A 23,431-nucleotide genomic window follows, 5' to 3' on the forward strand; every position below is an offset into this window, starting at 1 on the left:
GGCTGAAGACTACGAGTTTTTTGAAAAAAATCTGAGGATGAGAAAGAAGTGAGCTTCATAGCCCTCTCATCTCTGCATGAGGCTAGAAGCTCGAGGCCAAATTAGCATAAGACACCAGAATTTCTCACAAAACATTCTACGGTCATGGTTCCATTATGGGTAATGCCACCACCAGATTCTGACAAGAAAGAAGAATGCACAAAAAAAAAGATAATTCTATCGAGTACTGCATTCATTTTCAGCATTTTTTAAACTGTCCACCTTGAGCTTGATTGTGATGCGTTCAGTGTAGCACTGCAGCTATCGATTCGTCTGTCAATTTTAGTATTCTTACGATTATTCCATCAATTTTTAATCAAGACATACCCTTTACTAACCCCCTGCAATATAAAAACCTGTACCTCTGCACGTTTTTTCATTAATTTTACAGTAACTAAAAAAAATCTGGAATCAACATGCATAACAATTTTCCAAGTGCCCACAGGTGTTTCTAATATTTGTGAAATAATGGTCTGGACGTACAAAAGATATTTTACTTCCATTTTTATTTTATTTTCAAACTTGTCTCCTATATACCTCAGTGTAAACACATAGCCTGCAGTTCAGCCAAATAGTTCCTGAATTTTTGTCACGTGAATGTTGGTCACAGTCACAGTTTATCAGTTGTGCCAAGAAGTTTAGAATGTTTTGCTGTTTTTATAAAATCTGGTTAAAGAAAAGGAAGACACATAATATGAAGTGATTTGGATAAAATGTAAGGGTTTTAACATTTTATTTGGTTAAACTAATTTACCAGACCATCATCACTGACCATCAGAAAGCTGAAAAACCAAATTCTCTGTGTTTTTTACAGCTTCTGGCTCTGATATATGGTGTAATGTGCATGCCTCTAAAGCCTGCAGTTCGGGGTACAGAGGGTTAAGGAAGAAAAAATAAAAACGTTTAAAATGACCAAATAATTGGCTGTCTTTTGTTTTGTTTACTTTCAAGCCTTTTATTGCTTAAATTGTATTTTCTAATACCTAATCTGACGCCTATTGAGAGTTCAGAAAAGATATCAGCTTTCTGGGTGAAGTTAGAGGAGATAAAGAATGAAAGTTTGACAGGCACAATGACAGGATGCCAAAACGTCTTCCTCTCTGACTTTGAGAACCAGTGTCAGAATCCAAGAGGAATACAAAAAAAGACATAACACCTGTGACAAAATATCTCACAGTAGTTGTTACCCACTTCGAAAGCGAGCTGCTAATGTTAGCCTGAAATGAATGACTTTTAAAGTAATTAGCTGTGTGTCGGACATATCTGACTTGTATTAATATTATTGCTGGCAGTGAAATCAGCTTTGGACAGGTGACTTTGCTTCACGCTGCTGACTAACATAACAGCTAACGTGGCATCACTTTGCCAGTTTAGCTGTTAGCACGTTGCTTGCTGTTGATTTGCGCCTTACTAGCATTAATTTAAATTAGCAATCACATTGGTTTATGTTAAATGTAAGCATGAAAGTCTCCAAAAGTTTCTGTTTTTCTCTAGCCTCTCTCTTGTCTTCACTCTGCTATTTTCTTTCTCTATTTCCATTTTGCAATCTGTGCCAGATACAGTAATGCAAATGGACATATGAAAGCTTTGATGCAAAGAATTTGCATTTAGGACTTTAGAGCTTCTTCGGCAACTGTTTCGGTACAAAGCTAAATCGGCATGACTTCAAAAAAGCATTTTTATTTACTGCTATTTACTGCTATTTTTGCTGTTTGCGGAAATACTCATTACTATGCAAGACCTCATGTTGTTGGCATGGCAAAATCGGTTTGCATTGTGGTCCTGTTTCTGCACTGGAAAAGTCTCAGTCTGGGTACATTTTCTTGAAAGTACTTTCTGTTACGCAAGTTCAAGAAGAGCTGTGGTCATTGATTGCCACTACTACATATCAAATGACTTGTACATTATTAATTTGCATTAATTTGAACAGCTTCCTATTTGAATAATATCCAATTAATTCTTTACATCTTTGGATCTTTGCCTCCAGCATCTGCGTTGGTGTACGTTCACATGTCTGAACTCACCAACAGGCTGCCTGCAGCGACATGCAGTGTGTTATAACAGCAGAGAAGTAATGTAGAAACCATTTGCAGCACAGTCCAAGTCTTTAAGGGTGAATCTGTTATTCTGTGTGGACCTCCACATTCATTATGCTCCTAACAGCTAGTCAAGGGTGTCTCTCCTCTTGCCTTGCACCTTTTGAACCTTCATTTGCACTGTCAGACAAAGAAATGAGTCCATGAATCTTGGTGGCTCGGGCTTAATTAAACTATGTTATATTTCTCCTACCTGGCATTAATCTCACAGTAGGGGGGTATAGAGAGGAGGGGTGAAGGGGCGGGAAGGCAGAAGCTGGCTAATGGTCTTTACATACTGATGCTGCAGTGATTTCCAAAAAAGCGCTGTCCTTTCTGGTCTGCAGAAGCAGCTTGAGGGAGAAAGACTGTGTGCACTGTTGGTGTATGTGTGTGGATCTGTACAAGGGTGTAGAAAGGGCAAGGGGCAAATATTTACTTGCACCATGTGGCCGGCAGAACAAGCAGATGTGCCCGTAAGACGCATACATCATATAGAGAAAAGCGCAGACGCAGCCTCGACTCCTCCAAATCGCTGTCTTCCAAACAGCGGCGAGCCGGACCACTGCAGAATCCAAATCACAGTTACCCCAACACGAGCCTGGATGACTTATAAACCCGCAGGTTGGCTGCCAGAGTTCTGATGCACCACACTGGTACAGAAAAGATAACGGTAAATTCAACGAGGATGAATCTTTCGTCAGATTCGTCCAGTTTCACACATTTTAATTAGTCCTGGGCTAAAAGGATTCTTTGAGAGGAGATCTGCATAAGCAAATATATAATCCATAATCCATCTGTGAAATAGACTCTGAGGTGACGCATTATTCTGATGCAAATACGCTCTCCAAGGAAATATGTCTATACCCTCCTATTTCCTAAACACTTACTAGATAGCCATACTCATCTCTAATTCCTGAGAAATCATCTCTGAGAAATAAAACTCCTTTTCCCCACAGTGGGCAGAGACAGAGAGGGCGATATGAGCATAGCTGACGCGCAGGCTAAATTGCAGATGTCGTTTCATTAGTGTGAGGCTAGCTCATCTCTCAGAAAACATATCTGACTCTCTGGGGCATCTCTTGTGCATTATGAATGAGACAGCCGAGCCCCAGCTCCACTGGAATAAATTAAAGGCATTTCGTGACATTTTGAAAATTAATCTGTTGTTTTTTGCTCAGCGGGCACTTGTCAATGTGGACGAAAAAGATTCTGCGACCGTCCCGGAGGTGATGGGGGACTAGCTGTCAGCGTCAGTTTCGGTGAACCAAGTTTACAATGCAAACGAGCCATTTTTAAGCTGACAAATTTGCCACTCTTCTCTATACGTGTTAATACCTGCTTTAAAATCACCTGATTGAAACTGTGAGAACATGCCTTTAACAGGTCTGTACAGAAGCAATGCCGAGGAAATTCATTAAGGCAAAAATTCAATTTACAGTCATTTCAGCCCACAGGCAATTATTTCAAAGCATACATAAAAAAGTGCAAGCAGGGGCAAGTGCAATTCCCCACTGGGACCAATAAAGCATCACATTATGATATACATTCTTTGTGATTAGTGTGATCAGTATTGCGGGTGTTTATCATGCTGGCAGGCCTCAGGGGATCGGTCTGAACAGACAGACCCACCCCTGGAGGAAGCCGAATTCCTTCCTGGCATGAAAACACCTGTAACATCAGCAATGTGTAACTCAAGGGCAACTGCTGCGAGTCTTTTGTCTGGGGCTACCGTATTCCATTATGCATGAACTTACAAGAGTGCACTTTGTCTTGGCTGGAGTTAAGCTGGGGACCACTGGGGGTGATTAGGACACGGTGTACCTTATGTTGAACACCCACAACAGCTGCTCCGATGTGGGACCCTCAGAGGGAGTGAACGCTCAATGACTCTCCAAACATTCAGAGGGCAAAAATATAACTAGTCATGTTTGCATTTCTCAAAAACTTGTTTAACCAGCGGAGATAACCACAAGTATTATATAACAGCACGATTGGAGTAGTTATCAGGGGAGGTAGAGGTCACATCAAATGAACACAACATAGAGTTCTGCCGTGCAGTCACTCATGTACCTTTGCCGACAGCAACTCCGGTGAAGCAGATGGGGTGGGGCGCCTCGATAAAGGTCACTTCAACTGTACTTGCTGAAGGAGGAGAGAGTGTGTCTTATTCACCTCTCTGGCCCAGATTCTCTCAGCCTACATGGGGATTTGAACCACTTACATGTGGGTCACAGGACCACTTCTTTAACATTTAGCTACACAACACATTTTCAAAGGTAGGACCTGTAGAGAACCTGCAGGTTTTTGTGCAAAATCACACTGACATTTCACTAAAAAGCTAAAACTGTCCAAGGAAGAATGACGGCGCCAGAACTTTCAGCAAGACTAAACAATATATGCTTAAGATCAAGTGATAAAAGCCTTCTAGCAACCACAATAACTGTGACAGGAGCAAAAGAGGAAGTCAGGCGGCACAGAATAATATAAAATAACCACACATGAAAAAGACTGAGCTGGATGGGTCAACAAAGTACAACACTTTAACACCAGAGACCACTCACAGTTTTAAATTTCCAAGTGAATGCAAGCAGGAACAATAAAAAAGGACAGACTGTAATGACACATGAAAGGAATGAGCAGAATATTCGGTGGGGGTATCCAAGTATTCGGATCTCAAAATTAATATTCGGATACCACCATAACGACCGAGTACTCGGATAATTGGGTCCAGCCCTTGTTACTACATTAATTATTTTCTCTGTAGTACATGATAACACAGTTTCTAAATTACTCCAAGCATCTTTTTCTGTGGTATGTTCTGAAAAAAAATATCGGACGACATATACACCAATACCGATATATCTGGTAAAAACCTGAAGGTTGTAGCCTCTGATGCTAAATACTATCATTTGTGCCATATGAATATTAAACCTGAGGAAAATATTTCATTTTTAGCTGATGAAAAGAATTCCAAATGTGAGAGGTTCTGAAGATTTCAGCCAAGTATCCATTAAGAATCTAATTAAGGTTGCAATCTTGATTAGACACAAAAGGCAAGTGTACAGTCAAGTGCCATCACTAGAATCATGTTTGTATTCATAAAGAACTGAATGCTTCATGAGTGGACCGAAACAATGGAGCTCAACTGGAAGTGTAGGGCTCTTGGTATAAACCAGCATGCAATAAGGGGGAAAAAATCAAATGGAGTAACTATGAGGGGTTGTGTGTGTCTATGTGTGATTGTACGTCAGAGTGTGTACCTGTACCTTTTCCATGTCCGCCTGTCTACCTGCCTGTCAGTCAGTCTACGTGCCTGTGTGCACAGTTCTGTGAAGGCCAGTAAGAAGAATGGAAGACAGCGAGAAAAGGGAAGAAGTGCTGTCAGTCAGTGCTGGCTGAGCAGGGAGCTGATGGGAGCAGGAGGAAAGACGGTTGGCGGCCCGGAGCCATGCACTATTCAGGCATCATTCAGACGGAGCGCGACCACTGGGGCAAAACACCACAAGGTTCGCAGCAACACACACGTTTCACGCACGTGAATACCGCACACACACACCTCTCCAAGCTTCCTCAGCAACTCCAAAATCAACACTGCTGGCATCATCTAAACATCAGGTAGTGCCCTAAACAGTAATTTTATCTTTTACTTAGTGTACTACAGATGTGTGAGACAAACGCAACCTCAAGCTGAAGCAGAGATGAACATGTGTGAAGAATAGATACATGCATTGGCAAAGACCATGCATACTGTGGCGGTTTGAGTTTCCATTTAATCCTAAAACTCTTATTTTTCTCTGATGGAAAGGAACAAATAATCACACCTTTTGTTTTTGTTATATATTTATTATAGGTATTTTGGGAAAATTATTAAAATACAGAATATTTATACAGAAATTTAGAGTATCAGTTTTGGTGCTAATATAATTTTCTTTACATCATTCCTTCTTAACTTTTCATGAATGATTACAATTGACTACAGCTGCTGACTCCTCTGAGTCCATTTAAATATGGCCCTTTAGATACATTCATTAGACTCTGACCAATCACTACAAAGCAAAAGTCTAAGGAGCACAGCAAAGATCTGAAGAAGCAAATCAGTGACTTAAGTAAGTTGGTAAAGTCACTTGGAGCCATTTCATGTCGGCAATTTTGTAAAGAGGAGTGGTTAAATATACAATGACAAGTTTGTGGACGGCTACCAAAAGCGCCAAGTTAAGGTGAAAATGGCAAAAGGACAAAAACAATCATGTATTTTGTTTTTTTCCACAGTTTTATTATAGCCCTTTTGGAAAAATAACTAAATCTGCTGGGTCAAAAATATACACAGAGAAAACTTAAATTATCAGTTTTGTGGATGTAGAAAGCTGTGTTAAGCTAATTTTCTTTGTGGCCTCTTCACGTCTTGTGATATATATGATCGACTACAGGTCCTGACACCTCTGAGCCAATTTAAATAGGGCCATTTCATGAAGGCAATTCTGTCAAAAGATTTGTCAGCGATACAACCAGAAGCATGTGGATGGCTACCAAAATTGGTGATTTCCAAGCTAAGGGATTTTTAGCCAAATACTAGCATTGCTGCCTTTATATTTTTGTTCCAGCAGATGTTGTCATATCTCTAGAAAGCCTATAATAAAAACGTATTAAAGAAACCAAATGTATGATTGTTTTGGGTATTTTTTGATTTGATATCATAATGAAAAAGTCATAGTTTTAGGAATTGTCTGCTAAATGAAACTGTAGAATTTAGGAATCACTGGAAAAACAAAGTTAAGACTGAGATAGTATTATAATGGGTGACACAAGTGTAAACTAAACCTTCAAAATCTTCAGAAAGTAGGTGAATGCCATGACTTCTTAAAGCCATTGTTCCAGCATCATCAGAAGCTATTTTGCCACTGAGGTCAGAAAAACAATACAATCAGGACAGACACCTTTATCATGCAGTGTGTTAAAAAGTTTAGCTCCCCTCCTATAAACCTTGAATGCTGTGAGAGAGTCCTGAATGGTCTAACTCATCTAAAGGACAAAGTGATAGCGCCAGGGAGCAGACGGCTCGTAAACTAATGGGACTCTTGTAAAAAGATACTCCCTCCCTGGATTATACCTGCTCAGGAGGCCTGATGGATGGCCCAGATGGCTGGGAGAGGACACTGAGCATAGATGAGTGTACAGGTGTGACAATGTGTGTGCGTGAGTGTATGAAATAACAAGGACTTGCACAGTGAATTCCCTGAAGCTCGCTATGCCTTTAACTGATTTAGATGAAACAGTTTCCAAAATATCTAACCTGGTGACATTTAGTTCTTTTTCAGAGTAAGTTTCATAAGGAAATAAGCAGATATTTTAAATTGCAGCTGTGTTACTATTTCAGGTAATGAAAATACTGACCTGGGGGAGCAGTTTTGTCACATTTCGAAAAAAACAACTCATTAATAAGCAAAATGAAACCAGTGCAGATACAAACAATCATGAGCTACCAGAGCACCGCTGATAGGTGTGGGATTCAGTGGAATTAATAATCTGAGTCTGAAACCCTGTACCCATATTGTGGCAAATTGCAGACCAAAGCTATGTTGACATGCAGGAGAAGATATGGTTGGCAAAAATGTTGTTTTTTGGGCAATATTAGCTTGTACACTGATCAGTCACAATGTTAAAACCACGGCCTAATGTTGTATAGGTTCCAGTTGTGTTGCCAAAATAGCCCTGACCCGTCGAAGCATGGGCATGGGACTTCTGGGGGTGTCCTTTAAATTATCAGTTATGTTGTTGTGGAAAGCTGTGTTTGGTTAATTTTCTTAGTGGCATGGCCTCTTAACTTCCTTTGAGTGATGACAATTGACTACAGCTGGTGACTCCTCTGAACCAATTTAAATAAGACCCATATGATACACTTATTAGACTCAGCTACAAACACTACAGAGGAACTCTAAGGACCTCAGGATAGATCTAAAGGAGCAAATCAGTGCCTTAAACAAGCCAGAAAAGTGAGGTGTCCATGGATTAGGCTTGTTCAATTATCGCAGACCAGGTCTTTATCATGGTCCTCAATACAATTATGTATAGTTTTTGCTTTATGGTGGGTTTCATTGTCCTTCTGGGGAAGGCTGTTGCCATTGAGGGTTTTGTTTGGTCTACAATAATGCTTAGATGAGTAGTACATGTAAAGCAACATCTACATAAATACAAGAATCCAAAGTTTCCTGGTAGAACAATCTAGTGAAATGAGATATTCTATGAAAGCCAGTTTGTTGTTGGTTTGTTGTATAGTACAACAGAGTTGAAACAGTTACTATTTTTACCACTTCTAATAATTCAGTCATCATTTAAGTAGTATTTTAAGCTACAACCAGCTTTTCAATTGTAAAAACATTCCATCTTTTGGTAAATTGAATATCTTTGGGATCACTTTTGAATCTTGGAAACTGTGATGGACATTTTTTTTGTATTTTCTGTGACAATATAGATTAAATGATTATTAAAAACACACTGTTTTCAGCATTAATGAAGGGTATCTAATTGCAGAGTGACTTTAATATGGTAAAACAAAAAAATTAAGCCTGAAGGTTAATGTATACCAGTTTAAACGTATGATCTTTTTATGAGCTTCATATTATCATAGCCGACTTAAGGTCACACCTAATTTCCCTGACTGCTAGATAAATCAGCAGAGGTATAAAAAGAAAACTACTGAGATTTATTATCTGCATGCTTAGCCTTAAGGGTTGTATTATTAATGATGCATACACTTACAATGTCATTTATGTTGCAGGTAGACATGAAACAGTTAATAAATGGAAAACGTACATATTTCTGCCATAAAGAGGGGTCATTCTTTCTTAAATGGTACGTTAGCAAATAACTGCATTCAGATAGCAAATTGTGCAAATAAATTAATCTGCTGACACAAATTTTCCTCTCCAGCACTTTCCAGTGGCCACCAGGTGTAAACTGTAAGGGCCGAGGTCTGTTCAGTCATGCTTCTTAAAAAAGAAAAAAAACGGACGAAAAATTCACATGGAAGACCACATGGTGCAACGTATGAATAAACTAAGGCAGACAGTCTGGGTGGATACTGACACAGGAGACAGCTGGTGGTTTGGCCAACCTTATTAAGTCAGGTGTTGCACCTCGGGACATGCTCGGAGGCAGCGTTCACACATACATGAAAATTCCCCGACTGTTAGCATGGCTACCAACACACAGAGTACAATTTTGAACCAAAAAACTGCTGCGACTTCAAGATTTCTCACAGTATCTGCTTTCTAAGAATAGAACACTTGCAGAAAACAACATACAGTGCATTTCAGTGCATAGATCCTTCATTTGTTTCCAAAAATTCACATGGAAACCTCTTTTTCTGCCATCTTTCTATTGGGTTACCCACTGAGATGGTCTTTTACACTTTCAAAGCACATCGTGACACACCCCTCTGAAATTGTCACACATGGACAGTCGCTTTTAGGCGAGGCATTACGACGGAGTTAAACTGAACTACATCGCCACTTCACACTTTGATGGCGTCTATTAACTTTGCAAACAGTGCTGATGGTAAGCCTATCATATGGTGACTGCTGTGTCTGTGTAACAGGATTGCAGCAGATTGTGGAGCGAGCAAACCATGGCACAAAAAAAAAAAGTAGCAGGACTCCGAAGCATAGTTGCCACAATGAGGGTAAATGGCAGTTGGGCAGAAGCTCACTGTGGTGCTGTAGGAGTAACAAAGAGCTGCAGCACCCCCAACAGAAGGTAGAGACACACCGACAGGCAGCAAAAAATGAAAGAAAGAGTGCTTCTCTATGGATGTGGGCTGCCCTTTGTTGTATTTTCAGTTTTCTTATTGTTGCTTTTCTCTGTGTTGTGTACGCTCCTGTGTGTGATTTATGGTGTTGATGGCCCGTAGATGTTGCAGCATGTGTTTGCGAACACGTGTGGGAGTACATGAGTGAAGCGGACTCTGCCTCGTATAATGACCACATAGACGGTGAACAGAAAGTCGGACAGAATAAAGAAGAGGGAGAGTGAAACAAGGAAAGGAACTGATGAAAAGGGGAGGGAAGTAAAAGAGAGTGAGGATAAATTGCCAGGAAAGAGAAGAGGAGAAAGAACCATTACCATAGCAACAGCAGTATTTCTGCCATCCAGCAATAATTGCTTGATGTCAGACGCCAGCTCTTGCTCTTAAAATCTATTAAAAAGAAAAAGATATGCATAAAGTTGGAAAAATCCGACATTGTGACTTATACTCTGTCGTAAAGCGATTGGCTTACAGACTGTATACAACACTGTGAGCTGTGGCTGGGTAAAAACACACACACACTAACACTACTGACAGCTGAAAACGATAAACTCCAGAAAACATGTTAAACATTATAGTGCAGCATTTTTCAAGTTATTTACACTCAGTATAAACAACTTCTAGTGTCATGGACTGTACAGCCGCAATAGTTTTTTTGGCAAATCCCGATTTTAGTAGTTCCAGCTGGATTTCTACAAATCATTTACAAAGCATCTTCTGTGTCACCCATAGTGACAATATCAAATACGGATGGACCTAAACTAGGATTTCTAAATTGCTCATACGCATGGAAGTGAGCGTTAAATGGCTCAGATGAGCTTTACTGTATATGAACAAAGATTTCATTTCTGAGTTCCTGAAAAAGTTTTTTGTCCCCAGTTAAAGTTCCTGCAGTGGAAACCCCATGTCAGTATGACAAATTTTAATAATACAAACATGTTTTGTGAGGTCACAGATAGATACATGAGCAATTATCTAACTATCCAATTAAAAACAGCTGAATTGCTAGTTGCTACTAAAAATACTCGTCAAATAAGCAGATTAATAACATTATCTTTTAACGTAATGTCAAACCAGCTAAGTTAAAAGTGACAAAGACAAACTGTAGTTTAGCATCGTTATCAACAAACTGACAGCAAAATACTCAGTAATTATATTCCTATATTTGATAATAACGGTTTTATTATTAAGAAAGTGTATCTATTAAATGTTTCAGTTGTCTACTGAGTAAAAACAAATCTGTTTCTTGCTATTTAAATGTCTTTATTTTCTGGTTTTACCTTTTTTCAGTGATAATAAACTGAATATCTTTGTGGTCTGGGCTATTAGGCATCACGGGCTCTGACAATAATTTTTCAGCGGATCAACTTATTATGAAAACAAGTGCTTGCATTCCTTGTCAAATTAATTGAAATATATTGAAATATAATTTCAAACAGCCCAATCAGGACCTTAGTGACAAACATTTAAAAATAAATATAGTGAAAAATTTCTTTTCATCTCGGCTCCAACTTCAAACATCTAGTAATTAGCTAAAAGAAAAAGGAAATCATAGTAATTGCTTCAATATTCCTGCACATTCTTCGAGTCTTATACTGTTGAAATATTGCAGCCTTCTACACATAATGCCGCAGTGGTAATTCTGCAATAACGAGAAGCAAAACTCCAAATGTGACTGGCTGTAATAGTAGATTTTTTTCTTTTATCCCTCAGTTTCCCTGTTGAAATAGCTTCTTCCTCACTGCATGTACAGTGGGTGCTGTGTTCAGGTTCACTCAACAGACAGACTCGCCTCAGGACATCAGGAATAATTAGCCGAGATCAACCTGACATCAATCACCCGACTCTCGCACACGCACAGGTCATCACCTTCTACACGACCTTACATGCTAAACAGACTCCTGTCACAACCTGTCGCAAGGCTCAATGGAGAGAGAGTTAAAGAGAGAGAAAAATGAACAGAGATGTTAAAGTCGGGAGTGTGAAGGATGGACACGGAGGCAAGTAGGGCAAAATTAACATGAAAAAGAGGTGAAAATAATACAGTGGCAGGTGAGATGGGTGTCTGAGGGTGAAAACTGTTGTCTTGTTTTACTAGCCATCCCTCTAAAATCTATATAATTAAAGACTAAATTTCTCACCCAATCACTGAAAGCACAAATTATTGCATCTCAGGGCTCATCTAAAACACTAACATCAAGAGGCCGAAAATGTCAAGCCGTGCAAAGCCAGCCTCAATCCCACGCCGACCACCACGCGCATGAAGTCGAGCAAATGGCAGGTCTGACATGTCGTGGGGCTTGGCCCAAAAACATGGCTGCCTCTGCAATTAATTACACCATTCAAGTGAGCAACCAGCCAATGGATCATGTCGGCCCCCGTCCTTTGAGCTCAAGGACAGCCGGTCAAATTTCCCTTTACACAAGGGGGCGTCATCCCCGCTGACAGCGTCTGCTGGTGTGTGTGTGTGTGAATTTGTAAATGTGTCACTGGCAGCAAGCAGGAATGATTACTTCCCCTTAAAAAGGACAAGGAGCGAAATCAGTCTGGTCAGCTTATTTTAAAAACGCTCAAGTCCGCTCATGTGCACGGTAGGCTCCGAAAACAATTATAAACGCACAAACAAACCAACATCTAAAATGACCTTTTTTAGTCTATATTCTCGACTATATCCCGTTCTTTAGTGCTGCAATGACCCAATTTCCCCACGGGGATCATTAAAGTTTCATCTTATCTTATCTGCCCCATCCTTCTCTCCTCTCCTACCACCTCTTAGCACCCCCTTCCTCCAATCCTTCACTTAATTATGTCCCGTGAATGAAGTTCATCTTTCATGGTGCCAGCAGCCGGCAGCGTGGCTCGCCCGTTCTGGGCTATCTAATCATGGCACAGAGACTAAACTAAATTTAGACAGTCAGCATGTGATGCCTGGCAGGCCCTAATGGGGGCTGACATCTCAAGACACTCTGCTGATGTACAAGATACACTTTGGCCAAGCCGGCTGCATCCGCTGTTGACGAACGCTGATGACTTGCGAGCCAGTTTGTTGCGCTCAAAAAGTTTTCAAGAGGTGAAGCAGTGTGCTGACGAAGGCCATTCAGACCTAATGAAATCCAGCATTTACATTTCTGGATTTCAGCCAACACTCCCAGTGTGTTTACCTTAAAGCCATCCACATGTGGAAAGTGAAGCAGTGGCAAAGTTGTCCGAAGGAGACAAACCTGCACACAGTTACTCAAACTGCAGCTAAATCAGCTGTGTCTGCTGATGCCACAGGTTTTGTGGATACAAGTTAACATGCAGGATTAGGTGTGTTTGCAATTAATAATTATTAAAATCACAGTGACCAAGGAATTGCTCATCCTTGGTACAACATACATAATTGAATTTCACTCCGACGCCGTCTGCAGATCAGAGCCTGAACCATAAACTGGCTGAGCAGGTTCATTAGCTGATATTAGTTTACTGAGGATATATCAGTTGTGGCGTGTATGTCAGCTCAAAACAAGAATGTACAGGACGGATGACGAATTAACCCTCTGTTGGCATTTTTGAAAGAAGTTTGGTTTTTTAAATTACAAAAATCGCAACTGTCAGACAGAATCAACTTTTCAACTTTCCAGTGGTCCTTGAACTTCTCATCTGTCACATTAAGAATGAATGGATCAGGAAAATTGTTCAAATATAAGCTTAAAATCAGGATATTTCATCAAAAAAATATGTCTTATTTAAAATTCACCAAATATTTTTGCACCAGATTCTACATAAAACAAAAAATTCTGTGGTCTTCCATGCAAGTAATTTACTGCGACCAAGAGACATGAGACCAAAATTCAGAAACCTTCAGGCTGAACTTGGTTGAACTGAAGGAGATAAGTGTAGATAAGTGCCTGTGGACAGTTGAAAAATGTTGTACATGATACCAGGTTTTTTCATATTTTGTAAAATCAAGTAATTCAACTTTAGTTTTGTCCTTTTTAACTTTACTAACCTGTGCAAAAGGCAATTCTGAGTTATTTCTGTTTCCATAGAGGTCTGGGAATATATATATTATAGCAAAAAAAATGTGCTCCCAGTTAGTAAAAATGTGACAAACATTGGATGTGTGAGCCTAAAATCTCCAATTAGTGTTCAACTAGCTTGCAATCTAGGGACTGTGAATGCCATAGAATATGATTCATATCACTGTACTTATCAAGAATTTCATTAAACTATATGGCCCCGTGTTATATTATTATTATCATTTAGGGCTCTGGTTTTTCCTTTAATTTGTCACCTGTTTGTATATTTGAGGTGTTACCTGGCTAATATGTTATCGAGCTTCTGAAACTGTCAAATATATATAACAGCCTTAAAAAAGCAGTGCTGGTAAGGCAACACAGTAAAAACATCAAAAGGACAACCTTCAAGAGGAGCTAATTATTACACAAAAATTGCCAGGCTTTACCCTTGCAGTTGAATTTCACTTTTTTGGTTGTGTCAACATGCTATTAGTTTCCATTGCTAGAACAATCGCTTGTTATATGTGGATCAATTCAGAATTCCAAGTATCCTGATTCTTATGTAAATCAGATTTGAAGTTATCATTTTAATCAGTGCTATCAGATGGGCTATAATTCAAATATTTCACAATAAAAGCATTCCGGGGCAGGTATTATGTCCTCTGAAACTGCGGCAAGTTTTTAATGTCAAACAGATGGAGGCAGAGTTAACTTTGTATTCACAGCAGCAGCAACAGCAAATTATCCCAGCAACAAGAGCAAATCAGAAAACTGAGAAGATTCTGACTGAAATTTGATTAAGTGTACGTACAAAAGAGGAAAAATATAATAAAAGGCTTGTATCTAATAATAGCCTGTCTGGTAGCTACTTCAGTTGTGGTAAATTAAGACCGCAGCAGCCATTTGAGAAAGGAAGTTACAGTATTTAAAGTGTGTCATTTATGCACTGAGATACCTCTGACACACTCTTTTTGCTTCTTGCATATTTAGTGTATTTAGACAGGCACACAACCCTTTCTCTTGCTAAGCACTGCACTTTTTTTGATTCATTTCCTTGGTCTCACTTCATGCTTCCCTCCTGTGAGGCACACCTGACAAACACACAGACACAATACACTAGAAATACACAAAATCTACCCAAGGACATGAAGTGTACGTCCTTAATCTTAACAAATATCTGAAAGAAAAGTGCTTTAAAGAGTGAGCTGTGCATCCTCCTCAAATAATCCACACAACTACCATATTTTTATGAGTCCATTTCCTAGCTTAAAGGTCAAAATAACAAACCAGCTAAATGTTTTTCAATATTTTATCCTCTGTTGACATGTTTTCATGACATTCTCAATCACTGTAATTGGATTTTATGGAAATTAAAACATGTTCTGCTATCAGTTGCGATGATTGCAATTCACAAGGACAATTTGACTAGGATTTAGCTATAATATGCACCTTTTTATATTAATTATATTCACTATTGCTATGATATAGCATTTTCCCATTTATGCAAAATGCAGTAACACAACGATCTAGCTCGGCTGTTCAGTTCTTTGCCCTGACCTCTGCTAACCCAACACTGAATGTAACTGCAGACACTTCTGTGAAATGTGCTATTTATTTGATTTCATAAAACCCTGCTATGCTGCCAAGCTGCCAGGCAATCCTTAGCTCTAAAAGCTGCAGTTTTCAAGGCTGTTGCTGCACTAAATGGGAGATCATCAGCATCTCTGCACATAACATACTGTAAATTATAAAACTGTCACTGGCTAGATCTCAACATTCAGCATGCTCACTCAGACAGTCTGATGACCACTTTGATGTTGCCGATCAATTTGAATCAGAGATATTAATGCAACAAATTGGTGTGTGGAAGTTGCCAAAAGTTAGTTGCAAAGGACACAAAGTCAACTGTGAAGAGGGGAGGGGGTCCGCAAGGATTTCACGGTCACTGGGGTAGCGGTGGAAGCAAACAAAGTCTCTGGGGTTGGATAAACAATAAAGGCCTGTCGTTCGCTTAGAACAAAGGCCTGTCATTTGCTTTTGTTGTTGGTGGTATTTTTTCCCCTTGTAATCTGCATGTCCAGATGGCTGGATGACTTTCCCCCTCACAGCATCATTAAAAGCAAAGCACAGCTGGCAGACTGAGAGCGAGAAGCAAAAAGGGTGCAAGGAAACCAAAAAGTGAAAGAGGTCTGGAAACAAAAAGGGAAAAACCAAAAAAGCTAAGCTAGACAAAAATTTTAGAGCGAGACAGAACAGATCATAGTGCGACTAGAGAAGTTAGCGAGACCAAACACTGCAGTGACAGATAAGTAGAGACTGCTGGGTGAGCAGCTCTTACCCAGATCTGTGTTGGGTCCCGCCAGCAGCTGTTTGAATTTATCCAGACGGGACGCCTCCCTCTCGGTCATGGCCGGGGTGCCAGATGTGTTCTGGTCAGCCATGCGAGCCACGAGGGGGATGACGGGCGGCCGGTGGGGAAGAGAGCGCTGTCTGTGGAGGGCTGCACGCTCACCTGCTGCATCTGGTGGAGGGAAAGGAGATGAGAGAGCGTGAAGGGTTACAAAAACACCACAAATGGAGGGATTTGACACGATGCAGAGCCGCATTTTGTGCACGAATTAAATCTTTACGGTACTTTAGTAAGGTCAGGGCTCCAGAGTGCAACCCTTTTGGTCGAACATGCAACCAAAAATCTGTCAAGTGCGACTAAACATTTTCATGGGTCGCACTGGTGCATCTGACATTTAGCCGGTCGGTCCATGAGTGTCTCTAGGTAGATAAATTTACTCAACAGAGGTAAACCTGGCGTTGGATCACTTCATTTTGCTCTTTTCAAACTTGCATATTTTTGGCAACACACCTGTATAAAATGCTAGACTGCAGTAACTGAGTGGAGACTAAATGGAAACTGCATGAGTACGAAGAGATTTCAATCCTATTCTAAATGAGGTTTTTTTTCAATTCTATGTAATTTTTTTTTACCCAATATGGTGTTTTTTATAAATACTTGAGCAAATTTTTAAAATTGTGCTTTCCTCATCTACCTCTAGAAGCTTCTTTATGCACAACAGGCTAGTAAATCTAAATATTTTTATCTTTTCACAAGTTTTTTTGCAGTCCAGTAAAGCATTTTTAATGCACATGTGCATATATTTTCAAAACACTGTTTTCATGACCTACCTCATGTCAGCTCAATGTAAGCTATGTGTATTTTTTGATATGTAAATTGCTGGTGCAACAATGTAATGTCCCCTAGGGAATCAATAAAGTATTCTATATATCCATTCTTTCATTTATCTTTGCTTTTCATCTTATCTAAGCTTTTCTTTGCACAGCAGCCTAGTAAATCTAAATCGTCTTTTTCAATTCTATTTTATTTTTTCATCTTATACACTGGCTTTTATGCACAAGCATGTATACTTTAAAAACCTCATGTGAGCTCAATGTAATTCATATAGGCTTTGTGATATGTAAATCGTTGCTGCAACACTGCAATTTCCCTTAGGAGATTAATAAAGCATTCTATCCATCTATCTCTCTCTCTCTCTGTGCACAGCAGTCTAGTAGCTTCAACTAATGCATGTGAGGCATTTAGGGAACATTGGTAAATGGTTGCACCTACAGATAGTCGACATGTGAGGCGTTTAGGGGTGATCTGTAAATTGCAACTGCTGATGACACTCTGAGTCTCTGCATGCACATCGGTCACACAGTGCACCCCATCACATTCTCAACCTTTGGGAAACACAGACATATGATAAAATGGCCGACTTTATGCATTGCCTCTCTCGCAAAGAGTGCAGCCAAAGGACGACTATGAACAGTTGTTTTGTTTTCAGAGCATAAAAAAATCTAAATGTCCCTAAGAAACTTTTCCTGTGCCGTGGCAGACGTGTGGCTAGTAGAGCCATTTGTTTCTCTACAGTGATTCAGCTCCGCTCAGCAGCAAACTGAAGAAGTGAGGAGTCAGAAATGATAATAGAATTCAACACTGCTTTTAGTATAGTCAAAAAAAGCAATTACTAATGTGCATGGGAACAGACAAAAAGCTTAAAATGTATTTTGTACCAAAAGGTGTGCACCTAAATACAAAAGTAAGGCATCCTGGTGCAACTGTTGTAAAATGTTAGTCTGGAACCCTGGATACAACATTATTCTATAGTTTTACAAAGCCTTATCCATCTAAGTGATCATAAATGTAGCTACCGTTTGTGGCTTGTTTTGCTGAGACTGCAAGAAAGCAGATGTTGTGGTTGTTGCACTATTTCTATTTCAAACGTGAAAGCTCCATCCTGGATACCCAAACACGTCAATTCAGGGCCACATGTCCCCCCATATGTGCAAAAAAAAAAAAAAAAAGTCCCAAAACAAAACAGAGACATCGCACAAACAATTTATGAACGAGCTGATGAGATCGAGATTCCAATGTAAAGAGGAATACACCTTCTGTCACGCTGAACACTGAAGCGAAGGTTCATAAAAAGCCCCGACGGCCATGCTGTGCCAGAGCGAAAACCACCAAACATCTACTGCGTGTAGTGTCGCACAAACACTCCAGAGCAATTAAGGAAACTGGAATACTGCCGATTTTAATATCCCTTTCAGTTTTTTTACAAGAACAAATAAAAAGCTAGAAATCTGTTCTCAAGTGCTTTATTTGCACTTAGAAAAATTGCACAAGATTATTAAAGTTGGCAGCAGCTTCTTTGTAGTGGAACCTTTTGTGTCATTTTAACAAGAAGTCTGTTTTATAGCCCATTTAATAACTTAACTTTTAAAAGGCTGTTAAAAGAAAAAAGTTTGAGGAGGTTGGTAATGTGCACTTGTTAGTCGCAGTATACAGAGTCAGTTATGACAAACACAAGGAGGAAAGATACACATGCGAGGGCACAGATGCAAATAATAATTATAGCAGCAGAGCATGTAGTTTAGTAGACAATTCAAATTATGGTAGACAGAGAGTGCTCAATGGCCATTGTATACAGAGGGACTGTGGAGCTTTTAAATAAAATAATAAAAGTCATGCTGTCTGCCAATTATCTAATTGAGAAGAAGACTGAGAAGAAGAAGAATGAGGAGGAGAAAGAAGAATGAAGAGAAGAAGAAATAGAAGAAGAAGAGGGAGTAGGTGTAGAAGAAGAAGGAGAAGAAGAAGAGGCAGTAGGAGTGGAAGACAAAGTAGAATAAGAAGAAAAGGAATGAGGAGGAGGAGGAGGAGAAGAATGAGGAGAAGCAGAAGGAAAATTAGAAGAAGTAGATGAAGAAGAAAAAGCAGAAGTATAAAAGCAAAGGAATGATGAGGAGTAGAAGACAAAGTAGAAGAAATACTAGAAGTAGAAGAAATACTAGCAGTAGAAGAAAATGAATAAAAGGAGGATGAGAAGAAAAGGTAGTAAAAGTAGTACAAAACAAAAAAAAAGTAGATGTAGTGGAAAAAGTAGAAGACAAATAAATAGAAGAAAATGAGAAAAAGTAGAAGTGGAAGTACAAGAAGGAGAAAAGAAGTAGAAAAAGAGAAAGTAGAAGGCAAAAAAAGAAAAAGTAGAAGTAAAAGATGAAGAAGAAGAAAAGAAGTGAGGAGGAGGAGTAGAAGAAAAAGTACAAGTAGAAAAAAGTAGAAAAGGAATGAGGAGAAGAAAAAAGTAGAAGACAAAAATAGAAGAAAATGAATGAGGAAGAGAAAAAGTAGAAGTAGAAGAAGTAGAAGTAGAAAAAAGAACAAAAAGCAGAAGTAAAAGACGAAAAAATGAAGAAGAAGAAGAAGAAGATTAAAGTCTTGCATCTTCTTGTCTCCATAGATGATGTGGCGGTGCATGCAAGCCTGTGTGTTGTCTCCTCCGAGGAGATAAGAGGAACTGCCTGAAGGCAATGGGCTGCTTGTGTTATCTGTATCTAAACACAGCAACAGGCAGAACAGCAGACAACCCGAGCAGATGACCTGCCAGACAGGACAACAGCCAGCCAGACTGAAGCACAGCATCAGCATCTCCTATTTCTGCTGATGGTCAGAGTCTATACAGATGGTAACACAGAGTGGCAGTGACCCATTTTCAGTAAGTAATAAAAACCTTTAAACACTGAAATGACACTTGGGATGTGTGACACAATAGCAACAAGAACGAGAACTGATGCTCAGCAGTCACTACGAGATTAAAACAAGGAAACACACTGAACTGAGTGGGAGGAGAAGGTGGCTGTTTTTACTGTCATTTCATATATATATATATATATATATATATATATATATATATATATATATATATATATATATATATATATATATATATATATATATATATATATAAATATATAAAAGTAAGGGGAGTAAGATGAGAGGAAGGGGCAGAAACAGATGCCCCAGGTATTACTATGAAATACTGTTCCTCAGTACAGCATATTTTTTCTTTTGCTATATTTTTTTATATTTTAGGAGACATGGGGATAAAAGTATTGTCAGGCATACATTTGCTGTGACACAGTTTATACGGTTAAAGCTTAAAAATGTTCCTCTACTGCTTAGAAAATGTGGGTTAACAGAACCTAGAGTGAATAGTCAGTTTTCTCACTGAACTTGAGACTTCTGTGACAGTCAACTAGTGTTACAGATGTTCCAGACAGATTTTTACCATTTACATACAGTTTGAGGAGTCAATTTGTAATGCAACATAAGGATTAGGACTGGTTTTATAATTAAATAAACAAACTCTTTCTGTAGCACGGTTCTCCACAGTAACAACATCTGCCAAGTGTTTTTTTGGGGTTTTTTGCCAGTTTCTCTGTTATTCTGCGTCTGGGATGTTCTGTTAAATCCTGAAAATAATTGAATGTGGTAACAAAATACAGCTGTGAGATAACAGTAAATAAATAAAAACATGCTTGACAAAACACTGCGTAGGTTGTGAACTTGTAGAAGTGAGTAATCACTGAAATCCTGCATAGGTTTATTATTTTTAATGGATGTTTAACAAACCATCCGTTCTATTTATGGCCTAGCATTAAAAGTTAATGTGGTGACATTTGCTAAATGACTCCATGTTCACATTTCATGTTTTGTTTTCTTTTTCCACCCACTTCTTTATATATGATGCACAGAGTGATGCTCGAAGGTTTCTGAACCCTTTAAAAATGTTAATAATGCATAAATATGACCTAAAACATCACCAAATTTTCCATTAAACTTCTAAACCAAGGTGAAAAGAACCCAATTAAAAATTAGACAAAAGTATAAAAATTGCAGAAACATGACTGGCAAAAATTACGTGATCCTTTCAGTCAGGTGTTTCTTTGATGACAGCACATCCGCAGTTTGCTTAAGATCAAATGGACAGGCCACTGAAAAAAATTTGGGGACGGATGAGTCCAAAATAAAACTCTTAGGTTTAGTTAAGAAGGGGTATGTTTGAAGAAAGGAAAACACTCCATTCCAGAAAACAACCTTATCCCATTAGTGAAGCATGGTGGTGGCAGTATCATGGTTCGGGCCTGTTTTGCTACACCTTGGCCATCATTAATAAAACAATGACTTTTGAATTACACCAGTGAGTTCTAAATGAAAACGTCAGGACTGTCTTTGAACTGAATTTAAAGAGAAAGTGTGGTCATGCAGTAAGAAAACTGCCCTAGTCACACAAGCTGTTCAAACAAAGAACAGTTAAAGAAGAATAACATCAACATTTTGGAACTGCCTTGTCAAAGTTCAGATTTTCATCTGATAGAAATGTTTTTGAAAGGACCTAAAGTGAGTATTTCATGTAATGAAACACCAAACAACCCAAAGCTAAACCTCTTCTGTACAAAGCAACGGACTGAATGTCCTCCAAGTCGAAATACAGGACTGATTCATTGTCATCGGAAATGTTTAGTTGCTGCTGTACAACACCAGACACTGACTTCTTTTGCCACTCACAGATATGCAACACTGGATCATTTTACTCAATAAATAAAGTACCAAGTATAATACTTCTGTCTCATAGGATTAGGTGGGTTCTCTTTATCTACTTTTAGAACCTATGTGGCACTGTGATCATGCATTTAGTCATATTTAAGCAGAAATTTAGAAAATTCTTCACAAACTTTGAAGCACCATCTGCAAGAGTGGCTTTGCAGAAGATTCTCTTAGTTTGCAGCTGTGCCAACAAACTTTTGGACACTGAGCAATGGTGTTCACTAACCTTTAGGTGACCCAATTGGAGCTTCGCTGTGGGACTTCACCAGGCGGCTATCAGTGTAAGGGCTGCTCTGGGAGGCAAACGACACCTCCGGGCTGGTCACATCTCCCTCCTCCACCCGGTCCTCCTCCTCTTCCTCGTCCTCCTCTTCGTCCTCCGCCACCTCCTCCTGTGTGTCCTCTTCTCTTTGATCCAGCTCTGTTGCGTCGTCCAGCCTCTGTCTCTCCTGCTGCTTGCTATGATTCTCAATCACCTGTGCAGTTGAGAGAAAAGTTTATCACTCAGGAGTTTTGCTCAAAACAGACAGGAGTTCAAGCCTCTAAACCACAAAACTAGGTGGCGACTTTGAAAGGCACCTAAAAAAGTGATATTTTATCAAACTCACTTCATTCCACATGCCTCATTTAGAAACTGACCAAAAATAAGCAGTTTGCTATAACTAGATTTTGGTGAAAACAAAATATGTTGCAGTCCTCAGTGCAACTGTGAAGCCATGACTGACTCAGCTGCAACTCACAGCGACGTGGCAAAAGTTCAGGAGCTTTTTAGCCCAACTTTAGGTTGTGTTTATGAAGACAAATTAAATGTGTTTAATGTACAGGTTGTCCCTAAAGTCTGGACACATAGGAAATCTCATTAACTACAATTTTATTGCCTCCACGGATTAAATAAGGCTTTGTCTAAAGTAGAAAGAGTTGAACTGGTACTTCTCAGTGGACATCAAGGATGGACATACCGAAAGATAGCAGATGAATTTCATTTCATTTCTTGAAAATACGCATTTTCGCCTATGCGTCCAGATTTTAGGAACACCCTGTATTTGTAATTAATGTCTGTAAAGTTATCACTTTGTTCCAGTATTGTCAACACCTGTGGACACTAGGAAAAATATTGTACACGTTGATTCCAGGTTATGTCAAATTTTGTAAATAAAATATTAGACAAATTCACCTTTTTAAATGATTTTATGGCATTATGACTGTTCTACTGCACAAATCACATTTTTGAGTTCTCTCTACTTAAAGCCATGTTTTAAAAGAGGTGCAGGACTATATATTGCAGTAAAAATAAGCACATTGAGTAAACAGAAAGTGCTTTGGGTTCAGATGGTTATATTTTTTACTTCTCATTCCTTAAATAAATATTACTTCTCTTCAGCATGTAAACTAAGGTCGCAACTTGACACTGTGCATTAACTTCCTCAAGATAAATACAAACTGCAAGATTTTGCAAATAATTTGCAATTTTCTGTTTCAACATTTAAGCAGGAAGTTTACAAGTGAATGTATCACAATTGTTTCTTGCATACGCTTTAAACTGTTACAGTTAACACAATGTTTTAAT

General features: G+C 39.1%; 1 protein-coding gene across 3 annotated transcripts in view; it reads right to left on the minus strand.

Moving 5' to 3' along the window:
• Nucleotides 1-23,431, minus strand: part of tbc1d22a (TBC1 domain family, member 22a) — a 158,596-nt gene that overhangs the window by 128,863 nt on the left and 6,302 nt on the right. For all 3 annotated transcript variants that reach the window (XM_035955194.2, XM_023285538.3, XM_023285539.3), the window contains exons 4-5: nucleotides 22,091-22,340; nucleotides 16,258-16,440 (exon numbers count right to left, since the gene is read on the minus strand). In XM_035955194.2, coding sequence (XP_035811087.1) covers nucleotides 16,258-16,440; nucleotides 22,091-22,340 — 433 coding nt within the window. The remainder of the gene's footprint in view (nucleotides 1-16,257; nucleotides 16,441-22,090; nucleotides 22,341-23,431) is intronic.

This window comes from Amphiprion ocellaris, chromosome 21 (genome assembly GCF_022539595.1).
Source record: "Amphiprion ocellaris isolate individual 3 ecotype Okinawa chromosome 21, ASM2253959v1, whole genome shotgun sequence".
Taxonomy (NCBI): Eukaryota; Metazoa; Chordata; class Actinopteri; family Pomacentridae; genus Amphiprion; species Amphiprion ocellaris.